This window comes from Trichomycterus rosablanca, chromosome 18 (assembly GCF_030014385.1).
Source record: "Trichomycterus rosablanca isolate fTriRos1 chromosome 18, fTriRos1.hap1, whole genome shotgun sequence".
Lineage (NCBI taxonomy): Eukaryota > Metazoa > Chordata > Actinopteri > Siluriformes > Trichomycteridae > Trichomycterus > Trichomycterus rosablanca.
The window spans coordinates 27,790,721-27,810,814 of NC_086005.1; the positions used below are offsets into that span (position 1 = coordinate 27,790,721).

The 20,094-nt window shown below is 45.2% G+C and overlaps 1 protein-coding gene across 1 annotated transcript; it reads right to left on the bottom strand.

Moving 5' to 3' along the window:
* Positions 1-6,463: 6,463 nt before the first annotated feature.
* hunk (hormonally up-regulated Neu-associated kinase) lies at positions 6,464-18,806 on the bottom strand. Its single transcript, XM_063014198.1, has 9 exons — positions 18,552-18,806; positions 14,700-14,992; positions 14,221-14,276; positions 12,519-12,654; positions 11,814-11,941; positions 10,183-10,309; positions 9,921-10,089; positions 9,285-9,438; positions 6,464-8,207 (listed from the first exon to the last, which is right to left on the bottom strand). The coding sequence occupies exons 1-9, from the start codon at positions 18,783-18,785 to the stop codon at positions 7,540-7,542; spliced, it is 1,965 nt and encodes a 654-aa protein (XP_062870268.1). The 5' UTR covers positions 18,786-18,806; the 3' UTR covers positions 6,464-7,539.
* Positions 18,807-20,094: the final 1,288 nt, after the last annotated feature.

The following is a 20,094-nucleotide window of genomic DNA, read 5'->3' on the forward strand; positions in this document are numbered from 1 at the left end:
CACGGTGCCGACTGTTTCCTGGATCCTCGTCCAGCCAGCCAGCTCGCTCGGCCGCCCGTCTGTCATCCGACTGGGCGGAGCCGCCCCCCTCTCTGATCCCCAGGGGTGTCTTTTCTTTCTCTTTCTCAACTCTTCCACCTTCCCTCGTCACCCCTCCTTCTCCGCCAGAGTCCTGCCGCCGTTCCAAAATTGGAACGAGGAGCTGCCAGGAGTAGCAATCAGGCAGCTTGGCACTTTGGCACCGTGGCATATTAGGATGTTCTGTGCCCGCCTCACAAAGGGCGTCGTTTCTTCCTCATTCTGAGCGTTTTTTCCGCGGCCCAGATGTTCCGCCGTATCCTTTTGTGGGGAGAGTTTTCGCCCCGGCCCTTAATTCTGCCCACCTCTCCGGCCGCTGTCGTTTTGATTAATGCGCTCGCCCCGGCCTGCGTGAGCTGCATCTCGCCCGAGGTGATTCGCTGACGCTCTGCGCTTTCCGTGCGATCGATGCGCGCGCTCGCAGACGTCCTTTCACTCCTTCACCTCCAGACGCGCGTGCACTCACGCGTGGACCGTCTACCTGGTGATAAATGACACGGACAGGTCGGCGGGGGAGGGTAACCTCTCCGCGTGAAGTAATCGGTGGGCACAGATGCTCAGATTGCCATGATCTGCCCGGTCCATTTGAACTGCTGTGCCTTACCTGCCATTGATACTCTTCACTGTCTGATTATTTTCATAAGAAACTAGAGTGGTGTAAAGCACATTGCCATTGGACTCTGATGAGTTTAAATACGTCTGAATTGATGAATCACGGCAGGATAACGGATTCAATCAGGGTTCGGCATATGCACGGATCATCCTACCAACTTACAGTTCAAAGATCTGATCGTGAACAGCGTACACTTACATTTTTAATCATTATGAGCTTCTAACTTTGTGTCACATGTAAGAAAAAGGCCTAAAAACCTAAACAGAGCCCTGACCTCGCTCTATTCAATACAAGGGTTCAAATCCCCAGGGCTACTACTGGTCACAGTCTGGGGCTGTGTCTGACGGGAGGGGTGGTGGTGGACAGCGCTGTCCAAAACAAGGGTCCAAAATCTGCTTTAGATGTTTCACTGGGTTAAGAATTGGTGATTGACCATAGCCAAGGCCCTACCTAATACACCTAATAGCTCATTTTCATGCGTCCACATACTTTCGACCATACGCTCTAGTTGTCATGCCCTTACGTCAGTCTTTCTTTAAGCCTTTGTTAAATTTATACTTCATCAGACAGAAACTAATTACTCCGGTAACCCATAACCATGATTTGTTGCTCCTGAAGAAACAGATACCGCATTGATCAGAGAGGAAAAGTGTTTTGTCGTGGCAGCACGCGTGTCACATCGCATCACGAGGGCGCAGACGCGCCGTCCTTGCGAGGACGCGGAGTTGGCAGGGCAATAAAACCAAAAGGACAAAGTAGTAAAGCGGACGAGCTTGAAGGACATGTTATACAGGATCATCTCGGAATTAGGAATTCAGGGAAGCGTTCCTGTAACTGAGCTAACAAACGCAGCAATCCCATCACCACTGAAAAAAAATGGTTTCTATTTTCAGTACACGCAAACAATAGAATAGAAAAGAATAGAACGTCTTTATTTGTGATATATACAGATACACGTGTACCGTACAATAAAATTCTTTTGGAAGCTGGGGTCAGAGCGCAGGGTCAGGTATTGTACAGCTCCCCTTGAGTCAAGAGAATTAAGGGCCTTGTTTAAGGGCCCAAAAGTGGCTGCATGGCAGAGCTGGGATTCAAACTCCCAACCTTTCAATCGATTGCTCAAAGCTCTGTCCACTACACCACCACTGTCCCTAAACAGCACTGGAATGGAAGTCGCACATATACAGTGGGGTCAAAAAGTATTTAGTCAGCCACTGATTGTGCAGGTTCTCCTACTTAGAAAGATGAGAGAGGTCTGTAATTTTCATCATAGCTACACTTCAACTATGAGAGACAAAATGAGAGAAAAAATCCAGGAAATCACATTGTAGGATTTTTAAAGAATTTATTTGTAAATTATGGTGGAAAATAAGTATTTGGTCAATAACAAACAAGCAAGATTTCTGGCTCTCACAGACCTGTAACTTCTTCTTTAAGAAGCTCTTCTGTCCTCCACTCGTTACCTGTATTAATGGCACCTGTTTGACCTCGTTATCTGTATAAAAGACACCTGTCCACAGCCTCAAACAGTCAGACTCCAAACTCAACCATGGCCAAGACCAAAGAGCTGTCGAAGGACACCAGGAAGAAAATTGTAGACCTGCACCAGGCTGGGAAGAGTGAATCTACAATAGGCAAGCAGGTTGGTGTGAATAAATCAACTGTGGGAGCAATTGTAAGAAAATGGAAGACATACAAGACCATTGATAATCTCCCTCGATCCCGTGGGGTCAAAATGATCATGAGAACGGTGAGCAAAAATCCCAGAACTACACGGAGGGACCTGATGAATGACCTGCAGAGAGCTGGGACCAAAGTACAAAGGCTACCATCAGTAACACACTACGCCGAGAGGGACTCAAATCCTGCAGTGCCAGGCGTGTCCCCCTGCTTAAGCCAGTACATGTCCAGGCCCGTCTGAAGTTTGCCAGAGAGCATATGGATGATCCAGAAGAGGATTGGGAGAATATCATGTGGTCACATGAAACCAAAATGGAACTTTTTGGTAAAAATTCAACTCGTCGTGTTTGGAGGAAGAAGAAGAACCCAAGAACACCATACCTACTGTGAAGCATGGGGGTGGAAACATCATGCTTTGGGGCTGTTTTTCTGCAAAGGGGACAGGACGACTGATCCGTGTTCAGGGAAGAATGAACGGGGCCATGTATCGTGAGATTTTAAGCCAAAACCTCCTTCCATCAGTGAGAGCATTGAAGATGGAACGTGGCTGGGTCTTCCAGCATGACGATGATCCCAAACACACCGCTCGGGCAACGAAGGAGTGGCTCCGTAAAAAGCATTTCAAGGTCCTGGAGTGGCCTAGCCAGTCTCCAGACCTCAACCCCATAGAAAATTTGTGGAGTCCGTGTTGCCCAGCGACAGCCCCAAAACATCACTGCTCTAGAGGAGATCTGCATGGAGGAATGGGCCAAAATACCAGCTACAGTGTGTGCAAACCTGGTGAAGACTTACAGGAAACGTTTCACCTCTGTCATTGGCAACAAAGGTTATGTTACAAAGTATTGAGTTGAACTTTTGTTATGACCAAATACTTATTTTCCACCATAATTTACAAATAAATTCTTTAAAAATCCTACAATGTGATTTCCTGGATTTTTTTTTCTCATTTTGTGTCTCATAGTTGAAGTGTACCTATGATGAAAATTACAGACCTCTCTCATCTTTCTAAGTAGGAGAACTTGCACAATCAGTGGCTGACTAAATACTTTTTGACCCCACTGTAGGGGATTCAAGACAGGACAGGTAGTTACAGGTTACCCATAATTCATTACGGCCAATTTTGAGAGAGGAAACCCACACAGACCCAAAGAGAACATTCAAACCCCGGACCTTCTCGCTGTGAGGCGACAGTGCTACCCACCGGGCCACTGTGCCCAAACAGCACAGTCGACACATTTGGAAAGTGAAGTTCGTTCCAGTTGTGCCCGGTACTCCGGCCTGGGCGTTTAAACCAGTGTAAGCTCTCGCTGGCAGTCGGCGCTGGTTAAGGACTTTATTGGTGTCAACAACGAGCCCAAAGCCTCTTACTGTGTTGTGGCCGCTTGTTCTGCTCAATCTGTTGAGGCTTGGAAATTGACTGGGACTAATCCTGTTTTGGGCTCTTGTTTTTTTGGTGGTGGTGGTGTGTTGGAGGGGGTGAGTTGGGGACAAAAACAGTTTCTTTGTGCCTATTGAGCAAGTATCCTTTGGAAGAACCCACCTATAAAAGCATCAATTAGTGTTTCTGTTCCTGAAATGGCACATTCAGGGGTCTGGAGGAAAGTATAGATTTGGTACTGGTCATTTTTTGATATTTATATGATTGATTGGGACAAATTTAAGTTGTTCCTTGACTTTTAGTGGATGCATTTAGGTCATTAAACTGAAAACATCTTCCTATAAGCTTTATTTTCCTTTGTATATTCACTCTAAGTGTTTAGACACATGATCCTGGTGTTTACGTCCTCCGACATCTTAAGCCTCTTTAAATTTTTGTTGTTGTTGTTTGCTGTTTGTCACTTTAGCCACACAAAGCGTCTTTTTAATATACGTTACACCCACTCGTGTGCCCGTGGATTATCCACTCAGATGATTCTAGGACTGGACGTTTAACCCCCCTCCCCATTCTTGTTTATGAGGGGTACGCGAGTATGTACACATGCCATGTGTTGGGTATTAGGGGGTGTATGGGTGCAGCTGACCAGATTAAATGAGGCCAGAAGGTATTTCAGCTGCCACTCATTTCACAGGTGTCTTGTGGGAAAAGTGGACAGCAGAAAAAGAAAACAAATGTCAAGGTTCGAATTTCAGCTGTATGTAGGAGACATTTGCTGGCTAACGTGTCATAAAACATTCTGCAGTCAGTGGTTAGTAGGTGTGGAAGGTATAGAAGTTCATACTGGTGGGATGATCTGCTATGATTTGGGGTTTACTGGATTCTGGTCAGTGTAAAATAGTTTGTAGTTGTTTACTCTACGCAATCAGGGGACGTCTGGTTTGCTAATAGTCATGTTAAATACTGTGCTGTGCTAAATACAATTTATTAAACTGCAGTTTTTATGGTACTGTAATTCACCTCTTAACCACAAGCTCAATATAATTGTTTAAACTGTTCAGCTGCACCTAAAATCAAGTCATTTTTATCAGTAATTTTTAGTAATTGTGTATTTTTCATCCTGATTAGTCACGATTGATCCACGGCCTTCCTGAAAACACTAAGAACAACACAGGGCACCAGTCTATCACAGGATAGTCAGAATTATGGCAGGTCTGGTTCTATTGGGAAATAACATTGGGTGCAAGGCAAGAAAACCCTGGACAGGATGCCAGTCCATCGCAGGGCTTCGGACGTTCCCAAGCTGGGGTAAAGAGCACAGCCAGGACGGTTCAAAACAGACGCTTAGGGCAGGACTGAGGTCATATTTACATTTTTGGCATTTAGCGGACGCTCTTATCCAGAGCGACTTACAGAAGTGCTTCCATAGTGAACATTACCTTACTCTAGTTTAAGTAGACAACAGTCAAAGAACATTCATCTGCTGAAACCCTGATAGAACCAAAGTTTTAATTGTTTTTTAAAGACAGCAAGAGACTCAGAAGTTCGGACAGACAAGGGAAATTCGTTCCACCACTTGGGTGCCAGTACAGAGAAGATCCTTGATGCTCGTCTTTCTCGAGTCCTGGGTGTAGGATCAAGTCGAGCGAGTTGCGTGCTACAGAGCGGGGTTTGATTAGACCCCAAAGGTAGCTCGGGGCTGGTCCATTTTTGGCTTTGTAGGCGAGCATCAGTGTTTTAAACTGGATGCATGCAGCTACACAAATTACTACATCAAGAGGCCTAACTTAAGACTAGCTTTGGTTTCTTACAAAAATAGATTCTAGCACAGGTTAAAACAGAAAGTATACTTGAACCAAGCCTTTCTTAACCAAGAGTAGAAGTGTATACAAATAGCAGACACCAGCAATGTCATACAAGACTGGAAAAAAGTGCTTCATCAATGAGAAGCAAAAAAGACCATAAGGATTGGACTGTAGATGACTGGAGTGAGATTATTCCCTCTGATAAGTGTAAGGACACCTCGAGAGGTCTAGAAGCCACAGTGTCTTAAACATATTCAGTTTTTTTGCATTATACAAGGTCTAAAAACACAATTTTTTTTAATTTTGGTAATAATGACTAATTTTATTTGGAATTTGGAACAAATGTTGTCAGCAGTTTAGAGAATAAAGCACAAATGTTCACTTTACTCCAACACAAACCTTTCAATAGTAAAACCAGATAAACTGATCATGTTAAAATCATCGCAGGGCTTCGGTCAACCACCTGGCTTCCTGAAAACACTAAGAACCACGTAGGAATACATGATTTACAGGGCACCAGTCTTTTCCCATTGGGAAACAACATTGGGTACAAGGCAAGAAAACCCTGGACAGGATGCTAGTCCATCGCAGGGCTTCTCGTGTTCCCAAGCCGTGGTAAAGAGCACAGTCAGGACGGTTCGAAACAGGCACTTAGGGCAGGGCTGAAGTCGTACAAGGCTAGAAAAGGTGCTCCATCAACGAGAAGCAAAAGACCATAATGATTGGACTGTAGATGACTGGAGTGAAGTTATTCTCCACAGCATTTTAAAACGCTTTCCTTATCTTTTACCAGAGCTGTATCATTGATCCTAATAAAGCTTTATAAAGAGTGTTGAGTGCAGAAGGAAAACACCAAACGCTTTTATACATTTGTGAAATATTTTATAAATATTTAAAATCTTTTTTTACAGCATAAAATCTCTCACGTAAACACACAACTCATTAGAAAACGTGTACAAAAAAAGGCCTGCAGAATCCAAAACGTCTTTAGACCTGGAGTAACAAAGAGGTAACAAAATCTTCCAAAAGACGACACGGAGTGTTTCAAAAACGTCCGAACGCATGCAAAGACGCCGTCTGTGTGGGAAAAAACAGTCAGAACAGCTCGTCGCCATCTCTTCAAGTAATCACGTGGAAAGCTCTTCACCTCGACGACAGTCATGTGATGGGAGGAAGGGAATGGACCGGACGTGAGACGCTCCAGTTTCTTATTTACAAGAAGAAATATTCGGTGGACACGAACGCGGCATGAGGGCGTGGCGATGATGAACACTGGAGAGACGACACGGATGCACTATTGCACTATATATCTACTGTATTTAACACCATGGGTGATACAAGGATGCAAAATAATGAACTCACGATATGGAATGTGGAATGTGACCCGCCCAGATTTTGGTCGTGAAGGATTAAATACAATTTAAGGCTATACAGGACTCAGCAATCTCCTCAACCTCAAGTTTAAGTTCAGGCATACACAGCGAGACGTTCTTCTAAAGGGAGATTTTCTTCTGTAAAGTAGACCTGAGGGTCTAAGGTGGACCTCCACGAGGCCGTTCTCAGGCCGTATTGCTCCGCAGGCGCTCCGTTGTAAAGGTACGTGGTGGACTGGCAGTGACGCAGCATTATTTCCTACCGTTAAAACAGAAAGAACTCCTTGAACGGGATTCAATGTCAGGTGGCTGAAATGGAAAGCGAGCGCCACGCCAGTGGCGGCGTCATTAGAGGTAATAAATAACACAGTGCTCAGAGCTGGGGTGCGCCCGCTCTTTACAGGCATCTCTGCCTATGCATACCAAGGACCGGTTCGCTCCCCAGGGGGTTAACATCGATCACCCTGTCGCGCTGGAAGCCCTGGCGCTTGGTAGGGAATAACAATCGGGGATGAGTATAAAATTACTGCATATGGTTTTATTCAGTTCATAAGTTCTGGTGCTTTGTACTGAATAAACTTAATTCTGTCATTTTAGAAATAAACACTTTCGTGGTCAACAAAGTGTCTTGAGTGCCCCGGCACAGAGTAATGTCTGCATGTGGTACGGGGTCGGCGATTCCACCTCCACGGCCGGTTCGGGCTTGAATGCCGGAGGCGGAAAGGCAAACGGTGACACCTTCTTCTTTAAAATCTGCCCAATCCCCATCGAAGGGAACTTGGAGCGGTGCTGCGGACTGCTGGGCTCCTCGCTGCTCCCCCCACTGCTGCTGGACTCGGGCGTGTTGTGCCAGTCTGTATTGCAGCCCTTGTCCGAGCTCTCCGAACTCTTCTTGGGCTGGGGTTTTACCACCACCACTGGTACGCTGGGAATCGGCGCTTTTTTGAGGTAGGAATTGTCCGCCAGGTGGAAAGCCGAGACGTGACGCGGCGGCGACAGGGCACCGTTGGTGAGCTTGTACCAGGGCGACGGCGGAGACTCCTTGCTGGGCTCTTTGCTGGCCGATGCCCAGGAGTGAGCGCCCAGCGAGGAGGGAGGCCGCGCGGGCACGTCCACGGCTCTCGGGGCGTCCTTCTTAGGCGGCTGGGCGTCTTTGTGGTGTCCGTTCTGAGGCGCTTGTGGAAACACCGGATGGATCTCTAAGTATTCCAGGGAGGAGCTGGTGATGCAGCCGGCCTGTCGCGAGTAGGCGTCCTTCAGGCCGGTCATGGCTTTGAGGAGTCCTGAGGAGGTGAGACACACTGTTACGATGGGCTAAGCCTATAAAAATGAGTAATAGCTTTAATCCTTGGACGTTGCGTCCTTCAGCGAACAAGGACGGTGAATTAGCCGGACAATAAATATCCATCTCGCTGTCATTCCTCCGAATATAATCAGAGTCACTTAACTTGCTCTAGCCAATGTCAAGTGCATTAAATAAAGAGACACATTCCTACGTGTGTTCTTGTTCTGTCCCGAGCATTTTCAATCGAATCAACCACGTCTCTACTACGTGCAATAAAAAATGCACCTATAATAGGGCGGCTCGTAGAATAATGGAAACAACTGTTCATTTCCAATGTCATAGTAGGGTGACCATATTTTGGTTTTGGGTTGGGGGGGTTGGATTGGCAGTGTATTTGGTGGCACCATGGCAAAGTGTATAAAGTAGGGATTTAAATAAAGAATAGTGCACGTAGACTACAAAAGCTGAGTCCTGGACTAAAAAGAGGACTTGTCCGGGGAAAACAGTACGTTATAGTCATGTGGGTCTAGCCCCATACTGCTGGGATCTGGAAATCGAGGGTTTGAATCTCGACAGTGCTATCAGCCAACCTGGCGTCTAATGTCCGAGGGATGGTGGCTGAAACAGCCTGTTCACACGTCCGGATGATGAGGAGGGTTGCAATTATGTTTTAATTGTCAGTTACAAGCAATTAAGCATAAATTAACTAGTGGTTAAGGTACTGGACTAGTAATCAGAAGGTTGCCAGTTCAAGCCCTCAAGTAAGGCCCTTAACCCTTAATTGCTTAGACTGTACACTGTCACTTTGGATTAAAACGTCTGCTAAATGACAGAGTGCCTCACAGCAACACAGGTCGCTTCATACAAACTGCACCATGTCTGCCTGACATAACAGTTGTGAATTCGTGTTATAGAGCTTAACAACTGCTCGTAGACTTTCAACAGGCGTCCGGCTGTGTTCTATCCACAGGGAACTACGCTGACAGTAATAACTGCTCACACGATACAAACGCTGTGGATTAAAATGCTCATCCCGACCGATCTTGACCTCACGGCCGTTCTCAGACTAACTCACCTGTTTTCTGTTTCTTCTCCTTGGTGGGACCTTTGCTGACGGCCAGATAGACGGGCGTCTGCTTGGGGGGGATGGTGATCTTCTCCACGTGTTTCCTCCACTGGGTCTGGAACAGCTCGCTCTTTTTCTCCTTCTCCACCGTGTACTGCTTTTCCTGTGCACAAACAGGGCCGCGGTCAGCGTACAAGCGGGCGTCCGTATAAATCATGAGTCCTTGATAAATACGAGGGGTGTTCAGAAAGTTTCAGCACTTTTATATTTTGGTTATAAGCGGTGAAGGCGGGACGGGAGGAGTAATCGCTCGTGTCTGAGAGACTGAGAGAGACTCTTAGGGTCTGGATTTAGCTCCATCTGATTTCCAACTTTTAGGACCCTCAAAGAAGCTTTAAGGGGAAGATTTTAATGTGATGATGATGTGAAAGCAGCGGCGCATCAGTACTGTGTTAGAAAGTTGGTACAACGTTGGGAAAATGCATCGGAAAGTAAGGATGTAGAAAAGTGATGAACTGAGTTTAAAAAAGTGCAGAAACTTTTTGAAGACCCCTCATATCACCTGATGGTATAACCTGATACTAAATCAGTCTAAGATGTGATAACAATGGTTTTATTGGTTGGTGAAACATGCTCGACGCTCACCCGGTACTCTTTGGAAAGTCTTTTCATCTTCTTGTTGAGGAGGAAGTAGACGGTGAGGGTGTGGCAGGCCTTGTTGGTGAGCACGGCGCTCAGGACTTCGCTGTGTTTGTAGCCCATCCGCTCGGTCATGTGCAGCAGGACCGTGTGGTTGATCTCCTCTATGTGAATCCTGAGTAACAGAATAACGTTAGTACCACGACGCCGAGCCAAATCAGCGAACTCTCTCTCTCTCTCTCTCCCTCTCTGTAGGGTGTGGTTTTACCTGTTCAGGTACGGGATCCCGGTGTGCGGGTTGCCCAGCTGTAACCACGAATCGGCCATGACTTGGTGAATGTTGGGTCTCTGGGCGGGGTCGGGTTCCAGCAGGCTCTTCAGTAAGCTAACCGCAGCTGTGGGTTAAAACAGAAGACCGTTTGTCCATCTTTCTTTCGCGGTCATTACGGTCGCATTTTCCACTTCATTGAGCATACACACTGTGGTCAGCAGATCTATAGCTGACCTGGAATGAACCACTCATCAGATCTGAGCTTAGCAGAAGAACATATCTCACTACCGACCTCACGCTGTCCTAATTATGTGGTAAAATCCGGTTAACCAAGCCGCCTTAGTGTTACGCAACTAGACTGATGATTAGACACCTACGTCCATGATGGTAAATACGGTAAATACTTCTGTTACATAACAGGGATGATCTCATATCAGTTCTTCATCCTATTACCTTCCACTACACAGACGCTGTAATTATTTTACATCTGTAAGCAAGTTTGCTGTTAAGCAGCAATATTTCCTGCAGTTCAATATAAGTCCGTATAAAACGCCAATATTTATTTAAATATTTATATATACATCTACCACCTGTTTACAGTGGGCACCAAAGATGTGAAACCACTAGTGATGCTTCTATTTTGCGCATATTTTTTTACATTTAATAGTATTTTTCATTAGAAATCAATTGTATAATCCTATAATCAGCAAAATTTGAAATAAATGTTGAATATTTAAAGGTTTTGTATACAAAAATCTGATTTTTTTATGACTGTATTTAATACGGTCATAGTCATAATCCACATCCACAGTCGACTGAACATGTGCTTCAATAGAAATGATAAAACTCAAACTCAAAATCTGACCATTTGGACAAATAAAATGACCTAATAAACAGCGCCACATACTACAGAATGATAAAATTTGTGTACTTTTTTAAAGATTATGTTGCATTCATACTATTATGCTGATTATATACTGTAATAAATGCAGGAAAGCGCAAAATAAAAGCATTTTTACCGCTGATCTCGGACTTTTGGTCCTCACTGTATGTGTAACGTAATGTATATTCTTATGGTTAGACTTGTTTTGGAGCAGTCATACTGGACTATTGGTCGATTCAGGCATGAAGACTTTCTAAGTCTTCGATATCGCACCCTCTGGACACCAATCCAAAGGGTTAGGGCTAGCACGTGCTTCCTCCAGGCCATGTGTAGGAGGCCAAGTGCATCTTTATAAGCTGTGGCATTTGACACTATCATAACTAAACCAGATTTGCAAGGAAATAACTGAGAATTTAAATGCTCATGGCTTTTATAGAAGAAGTCAAGCGTTTATGGATTAAAGTCATTAAAACTGTATAGATAACAGAGTATGTGCATGGTGATACACAACCAGAGCCCGTAATAAACCCAAAGTTCTTGTGCACATGGTTATGATTAGTTCTGATTCATACTCATTGATATGATCTCTATATATATGATGGATAATGTGGTTTGATAACATACTGTATATAAGATGGGATCCATGGATCAGGCGGATGTGTATTTAAAGTAATAAACACCAACCTGGGGGTACCTGTCTCACACTCATGTGACTCACAAACCTAAGGTTCACGCGTGTACGTACCTGAAGAGACAGAAGAGGGAAGAGGGTTCATGTCCTTGTCCACCATCCGTTGATGAAGGGCTTTGAGATTGAACGGCTCCACCGTGAACGGGAGCGTACCGGTGAGCATGGCGTACATGTTGACCCCTCTGCATTAGAAAACACAAACACCACGCTCGTCTGTTACAATATAGAACCAAAATGACTAAAATAAAATAATAAATTAGACATTTAATCATTCATTGTCTGTTTTATGATCACTTTATCCGAATCAGGGGTACAATTCACTGGGCGAAAGGTAGGAAACACCCTGGGCAGGTCACCCATTCATCACAGAGCAAACACACACACACACACACCTAGGGGAAATTTAGTATCTCCAATTAACCTGACTGCATGTCTTTGTACTGTGGGAGGAAACCGGAGCACCTGTACATGCACACAGGGTAAACATGCAAACTTTTCCACTTGGGAATCAAACCCTGGACCTTCTTACTGTGAGGCTACCCACCAAGCCATCGTGCAGCCCTCAAATAAGGGTTTGCTGTGTTTGCTGATGCCCAGGAGTGAGGTTTAATGTCTTTCGTCCAATGAATTGGACCCACCACGACCATGACCAGGATCAAGCGGTGGTAAAACAGGTAATGATTAAATGATTAAGATTCAAGAGCGACTAGATGCAAATGAAAGATGTATAAATTGAGGTGCAGGTTCAGTGAGACTTACATGGACCAGACGTCCACTTTGGGCCCGTACTTCTTCCTGGAGAGCAGCTCGGGGGCGGCGTAGGCCGGGCTGCCACACTGCGTGCTGAACGGGTCCGAATACCCCAGGATCCCGGCGCAGTTGCTCAGCCCGAAATCTGGATCAGAACACAGAGCGAGAACAGGACTGTCAGGCCCGACAACGACGACGTGGGACAAGCTAGGCATGGCGTCGGTCCTCATGAGGTCTGTGAGAGCCGAGCGGGGTTTACGGCCATGTAACGCTAACCTCGGCTGTCACGCCCGGCCGTTAAGCTGCGTCTCAGTATGCTGAGCGGACCTTCGCGGAGGTGAGAGGTTGTTTGCTTTTAATGAGATACTGATTGCTCCATCAGGGCTCACCACATGACACAGGGGGTCGTTTCCTCCCGCTTAGTTAGGATTAGCACTGGGTCGCTGTTTCCTAGTGAAAAGGCTCATTGTTGAAGACGCGTCTCACTTACGATTTCACTAACGAATCACTGTGTGCTTCGGAAAATTAAAACCTGAATCTCACTCTAAATGCTAATTTTCAGTTCGATTCACTTTGCAGTGCAGCGGTAAAGTACGCTAACTCGCTACTGCTAAGATCTGAGGATCTGGGGTTCGAATCTCAGCGAATCGAGCGTCTGCACGACTAATATCCGAGCGGGGAGGATTGCCAAAACAGCCTTGCCATTGGGAGGCGCACTCAGTCAGTCAGTGCACTCTAAGTGCAGGTCCCAAGCTCGGATAGAAATAGGAGGGTTGTGTCATTTAACAGCAGGGTTTTATCCTGGTCAGGGTCACGGTGAATTAGGCTTCCCTGAATTCTCTGGGCCTCGGCGATCCCCTCCACCACAGAAACAGGCGACCAGCCCATATCTCTGAGTGGTGGTCGAGCCCTGGATCCCAGTAGTTAATGTTAAATGGTCTGATATGAATCCAACTGGATCATGGTTGGAATTGAGATGGGGGTGGGTGGGGAAGTCTGACCCTTCCGAGTAGTACTCGGACCCCTCAAACAGAAATAAAAATAAACGTTCGGGGAGGGGGGGGTCACAGACAGACAGACAGACAGACAGACAGACAGATAGATAGATAGATACACAGAGAGATAGATAGATAGATAGATAGATAGATAGATAGATAGATAGATAGATAGATAGATAGATAGATAGACAGACAGACAGACCAATATATAGATAGACAGATAGATAGATTGATAGATAGATAGACAGATAGATAGATTGATTGATAGATAAATATAGACAGATAAATAAATAGATAGATAGATAGACAGACAGACAGACAGATAAATAGACAGACAGACAGACAGACAGATAGATAGATGGGCAGACAGATAGTTGACCCCCCCTTCACTGTATAATTTGGACTTTATGAACAGAGATGCTAATAAACAAAAATTGTATTTCATGAACACAAGCAAACAAAGAAATGTTGTGCAGTAATTATAGACTAAATGATTTTGCCATCATAATGAAGGAAATGTACTTATATGGATATGTTAATAACTCACAGGAAACCAGTGTTCAGGGATGTGTGTGCTGTGAGGCGAAGCATTTACATGATGCAATGTGTTGAAAGAGGCTGAACACGAACGAGAAAAGCTAAAATAAACCCGTGTGAGCAGTTTTACAATCATATTATAACTGAGGAAACACTAATAAATCAGAGAGGCTCACCGATGAGCTTTATGTTGTCTTGTTCATCCAGCAACAGATTCTCAATCTTCAGGTCTCTGTCGGAATCACAAACACAACAGAGAATTAACACGGTCAGCGTGGCTATCAGCGGCTGCAGATAAACTAACAATGCTAATTAGCACAGAAAGGATTTCCTCTGTCTGTTCGTTTCACATTATTATCACAGTACCCGAGTTAAGATAAAGTTTGGCCCCCTGATGTGCTTTTGAGTGAGCACTGTTCCTTTCTATCCAAAAATGTATGTGTCAATATTTTACTGCCATTTAGACGACGCTTTTATCCAAACCGGCTTACATTACTGTGACAGTATATTGTGTAAGCAATTAAAGGTTAAGGGCCTTGCTCAAGAGCCCAACGGTGGCAAACTGGGGGGCTTGAACCAGCGAACTTTCAATTACTAATCCAGTACCTTAACCACTAGGCTACAACCGCCCCCGTTTGAATCCCTCATGTCGTACCTGTGCACCACGCCAGCTCTGTGTAGGTGCTCCACAGCCATGACCAGCTGTCGGACGTATTTCTGAGCCTCGCGCTCGTCCAGCCGCTTCTTCTCGTAGATGAGGTTCATTAGGTTCCCTCCGGGGCAGAGCTCCATCACCAGGTAGTAACTGTTCTCCGTCTCCAGGATGTCCAGCAGCTGAGTGATGTTGGGGTGGCGGATCATCTGCTGGATCTGACCCTCTCGCCGCAGGTTTTTGGTCACGTACGAGTCCTTCTTGGCTTTCCGTTTGTCGATCACTTTTACAGCCACCTAGAAGATAAAGAGGTGGAAAAGGACGGACCGTGAGATCTCCAGATCACTGCTGGGAGCAAGAAAGACGCCTTTATGTGTCATTTAACTGAGCTATTATACGAGGGATCTTCAAAAAGTTTGCTCACTTTTATATTTTGGTTATAAGTGGTGAGGGTGGGAGGAGGAGTAATCGCTCGTAAAGCTTTAAGCTTTACATGTTATAGCACAATGCAAGGCTGTTCTGCCAGTCCAGCCACACCCATTCAACTTGAGTTTGTGACACTGCCTGGAACTATTGCTAATGCTTGTTATACTCGTAACTATAACGTTGTTGTTTTTTTCATCTAAACATAAAATAATCATTTTTGAAATTTAACCGGTATTTCCACAGAGCACAGTCACTTTGTATATTCATATTCAACCATAATTTATTTTATTTATCCAAAATCCATACTCTAAATTGTACTGGTTATCCTGTGTAAATACCCATATGTTTCTGTAAATACTTTATCTTCTTCTTCTTTTTATATTTTGGAGAGTATCAAACTAAATTTCGTTGTACACAAGTATAATGACAATAAAGGTTCTTCTTCTAACTACCCAGTCACCTAGGTCAGTTGCTGGTAAACTAGTTCACATTTGTTACAGGTATAGAAATTATGCAAGCCCACTACCACTGGGAACTAAGTTTGAATCCCCAGCAGTACCATCAGCCCGTTGGGTGTCTACAAACCAACATTATTGAGGCCAGAGGAGAAGGACCAAACCCTGGCCTGACCAATCCAAATTTCAGGATCTTGCACTAGATACTGTTATTCTTTGCAAATTATATTACAGTAGCCCATTAAAATATGCCACGAATTATAATAATGACCATATTTAATCCCATTATCATCAGTCCAGCCATGAGAACAAATAAATCTCCTTTAAATGGACCAGAGTCCCACGGTTCGACCTCTCGACCCTAAAGACCGCAGAGAGGGAGGAGGTGCAGGGAAGGAGACGGGACAGATGACCGATAGAAGTGCCGAGTTCCCGAACCCTTTACACCACGTCCACCCAGGAGAATGAGACCCCAAATGGTTTGTTAATGCTCTCCATTTGTCTCGACAGACGCCGCAAACCACTAATGCTGAATAAACACTCGGGCTAACAGAGTGGTGACAAATGTGTTCAACACTCTACATACGGGGGGCTGAATCACTGACACCTCGCTTTCCTGACAAAAAAAATACTACATTTATTCTTGTCAGGGTCTCAACAGGTCTGGATCCAGCAGGAAACACTGGGGAAAGGGCAGGAACCCATTACACACCCATGAATAATGTTATTGTATTTTGTTAATTTAGTATCTTGGCCATAATAAATCTCGAAAGGTTCCTAATAGCACAAAATGAACCTCAAAAGGTTCCTATTATCAATATTTATGATGGATCTTTTGTTATGGTTCTGTACAGGCTACTACACTTCTTTTTCACTAGCAATCAACACTGTAGTAACTATTTATAAATGAAGCCCAAATTAAGTGCTAAATGTGACCTATTCACGACCCACTTTGTTATTTTAATGGAATTGGGAGCCTTTTTATTAACCCAGACATGCTTCCTTTGTGCAGGGCTGAATTCTCCCCCGAAACAGTGACAATAGCCGGGCGCTATCTGTTCCGCCGCTGATCAAAGTGCTCGGCTCTGTGGAACAGCTGAAAAGGATTCAAAAGGTGACCCGCCCCGCCACGACAAATCATCAGAGAATAAAGCAAACAGGTCATACACGAGCAATTGAGCAAATAATGACATCAATTAGACAAACACGGGGGTTACAGGGAGGTAAAACGGAGCCTAAAAGCCCGCCGGCGCTGCACCCGAAACCGTCACCTAAATGCAAATGCAGATTCGCGGTTCGATCTTGACCCGGGCGCTGGCGATCGGCTCTGTCTCGCCGAAGGGGGTAACAGGGGGGTCGATATCAAGCAAGGGGGAGGGGAGAGGTACCCCAGAGCTGGAGGCTAAGGGGCTAACATGTTTATCTTCTCCACAGACAAAGGATGAAAGTAGGTTACACACGATCAAAACATGCCAGAGAAACATGTGCTGTGTTTTTCGCCGCCCCGCCCCGCCTGAGCCCCCCCCCACCCCGTTCCTCCCGGTGACGTCACTCTGGCGAGGACGAATGAGCAGCGTGGAGTATGAGGCATGCTCGCTCCTGGTTGAGATTTCTAAGGTTTGCATCACCACCGACGGACTCGGTTTGTCTCCCCACAGCAACAGTGAGAGGTGCCGACTGGGAGGCTGAACTAATCCATCATAGATTTGGCAGGAATCTGGGGTCACTTGTTTAAAAACCAGAGCACTCGTTCTATTCCAGAATATGCTAAGTGTTCTGCTGGGTGAATGAACAAAGGCGGTGGCTGGTACAGAATCAGTGCCGTGCTGGAGAGAGGCTGTTATTCTTCCTGTATGAACAATAACAGTGAACATAACGTTCAGCTCTTTGTTACTACCTGGACCAGACATGTTATTTTGCTCACCTGCTTCTATTTTTGACTTATTAGCTGAAGTTCTAAAGCAAAGCACCAGGGTCTTGGGTTGACATCTTGTTTTAGGAATTTGGCATGTCCACCTTGTATCCATATGGGTTTCCAGGCTTCCATTCTCTCAGAAACAAACATGCAGAAGGTGGACTGGCTACTCTAAATGGCTTATCAGTGTAGGACAAAGCATTACTGAAGATACATTTACTTCAGGTTCTTCCAGGACAGATTGATCATATTTCCGGGCTAATCTAAGCTTAATCCCGACACCTAGTTCTCAATAATCCTCACAGATTACAGGTGTTAGCTAATTATCCTACACTTGGGTGCGAGTGAGGTCCTTTCAGGTGCCTAAAGGTACCATTTAAGCTCAGGGCAGGATCAGCACGGTCACCTGGCTTATCAGTTCCTTTCACTTGATCAGCTTCAGTGAGCTTCAGCTTCACTGATTAGTGAGAAGCCCGGCGGCTCAGATCAATACAACTGATCAACAGAAATTCCTAAGCTCCTCCGGCGCAGGTGAAACTATGTCATGGGTGCTTTCGAGTGATGGTAAGAGGTACTCCAAGTGCTCCACTGTTGTCCAAAATCCGGCCATATTTACCTCACTGTGACCGGTCCACTTAGTAAACAGTATCAATATGTACCAGACGAGGAGAGAAGTAGCTGGTTTGTCCTGATAGGGGTCACAGTGGGTCTGGAGCCCACTTGCAAACACTAGGCGCTAACTGGGAATACATCCAGAACTCACAGACACGGGCAATTTAAAGTAGAAATTGAACTGTTCCAGGTTAGTTGTGTGTCCAGGGTGCATTCCAGCCTTGTGTCCAGTGACACCAGACCCACTGTGACCCTGATCACTACACAATATTTGTTAAAGATAAATAAACAATAATCCACACACTGACATGGTGTAATTGGATGCACACTTGTGGTCACTAGTTTAATCTGTACAGTTTAGTCAATGAATCAAAAGTCCCATCCTGCAGACCTCGGTACAGTGTTTTGAAATGTGCTGTGGGTGAATGACAGTCTGAAGGAACTCACCTTCTCTCCAGTGAGGGCATGCAGCCCCTCTCGCACTTTGGCGAACGACCCCTCTCCCAGTTTCCTTCCGATCAGATAATTTCCGACCCTCTTGGTGTGGTAGAAGTTTTTCAGGATGTCCCCCGGAGGCCCACTGGTCAGGGAGGACGGCGGGATGTTCTCCGTGCCCGAGGAAGCTGGAGGTTTCAGGTCAAAAAGTCTGTCCATGCTCATGTCTGTTCCTGCTTCAGGCATTCTGGTGGCTTTTGTATAGTTTAACCAAACTAATAAATAGAGTTTAAGAGTTTAAGTCTTTAAGAGCTGCACATCTGAACAAGTTCAGGTCAAAGCGTTCCAAAAGGTGAAACGTTCCTAAAGATGGAACACTAACGAGTCAAAGCGTTCCTAAAGATAAAACACTGAGTCAAAGCGTTCCTAAAGGTGGAACACTAAAGAGTCAAAGCGTTCCTAAAGGTGGAACACTAAAGAGTCAAAGCGTTCCTAAAGGTGGAACACTAAAGAGTCAAAGCGTTCCTAAAGATAAAACACTGAGTCAAAGCGTTCCTAAAGGTGGAACACTAAAGAGTCAAAGCGTTCCTAAAGGTGGAACACTAAAGAGTCAAAGCGTTCCTAAAGGTGGAACACTAAAGAGTCAAAGCGTTCCTAAAGATAAAACACTGAGTCAAAGCGTTCCTAAAGGTGGAATACTGAGTCAAAGCGTTCCTTAAGGTGGAATACTGAGTCAAAGCGTTCATGAAGATAAAAACACTGAGTCAAAGCGTTCCTAAAGGTGGAACACTGAAAAAGATCCTAAAGATGAATCCAAAAAATGAAATCTGCAGTATTGTATAAAGGTCCTAATTGCAACAGTTGCTTGTAACTCCTCACAAGTCTCTCTTCTCTTCAGTTCCACCCAGCAGCGCTGTAGTGAGCATCGTGCACCGGACGCACCGCTGGTCCTGATTGAACCTCGGTTCTCCGCCTCGGTTAGTTATAAGCCACTTTCCCGGTACAGGGAGGGCGGGGCTCGCCTCTCAGTCGCTGGGTTGAAATCTCAGCCAATCAGAGGCCGCGTCACGACACAGACCGTCTAGTTGTAAATAAGCCCCGCCCCCAGCTCCCGTTCACCTAGACAACAAAGAACGCGCCGCCCCGGTGTGTTTACGGTTCATCCGGCCGCCGTTTATCCGCCGTTCATCGGTTCCATCCAGACTCGCTGTTCATGTTCATGTTCCATCGTTTATAACCGCTGAGGTGATTAAAAGCGGTTCGTTTATTAGGATGTGAGACCTGTGAGGAAACGGAACCGGGACTGTGATGTCAGATGTCTGGCAGTGATGTCATGTATAGTCACAGACAAAAGCAAATGATCTAAAATCCCTCATTAAATATTCAGCAAAGTCCAAACACACACTGATCTGCTCTGTTCATCATGAATTATATTATATGATCGTGTGATTATATATAAATAATAAACTGATAAACCTACACGTGTCTTAAGTCATCAACAACAACAACAACAATAATAAAACGCAAATGATGTCAGTTGTTGGAAAGATGTGCA

What these genes read in the sequence shown, in the direction of transcription:
- hunk (XM_063014198.1), bottom strand. Translation starts at nt 18,785, where the DNA reads ATGCCTGAAGCAGGAACAGACATGAGCATGGACAGACTTTTTGACCTG. An exon ending in ATGCCCTCACTGGAGAGAAG is followed by an intron (nt 14,993 to 18,551) that starts GTGAGTTCCTTC and finishes TTTATCTTCTAG; the next exon opens with GTGGCTGTAAAAGTGATCGA. An exon ending in GGGATCCCGTACCTGAACAG is followed by an intron (nt 10,090 to 10,182) that starts GTAAAACCACAC and finishes TCTGTTACTCAG; the next exon opens with GATTCACATAGAGGAGATCA.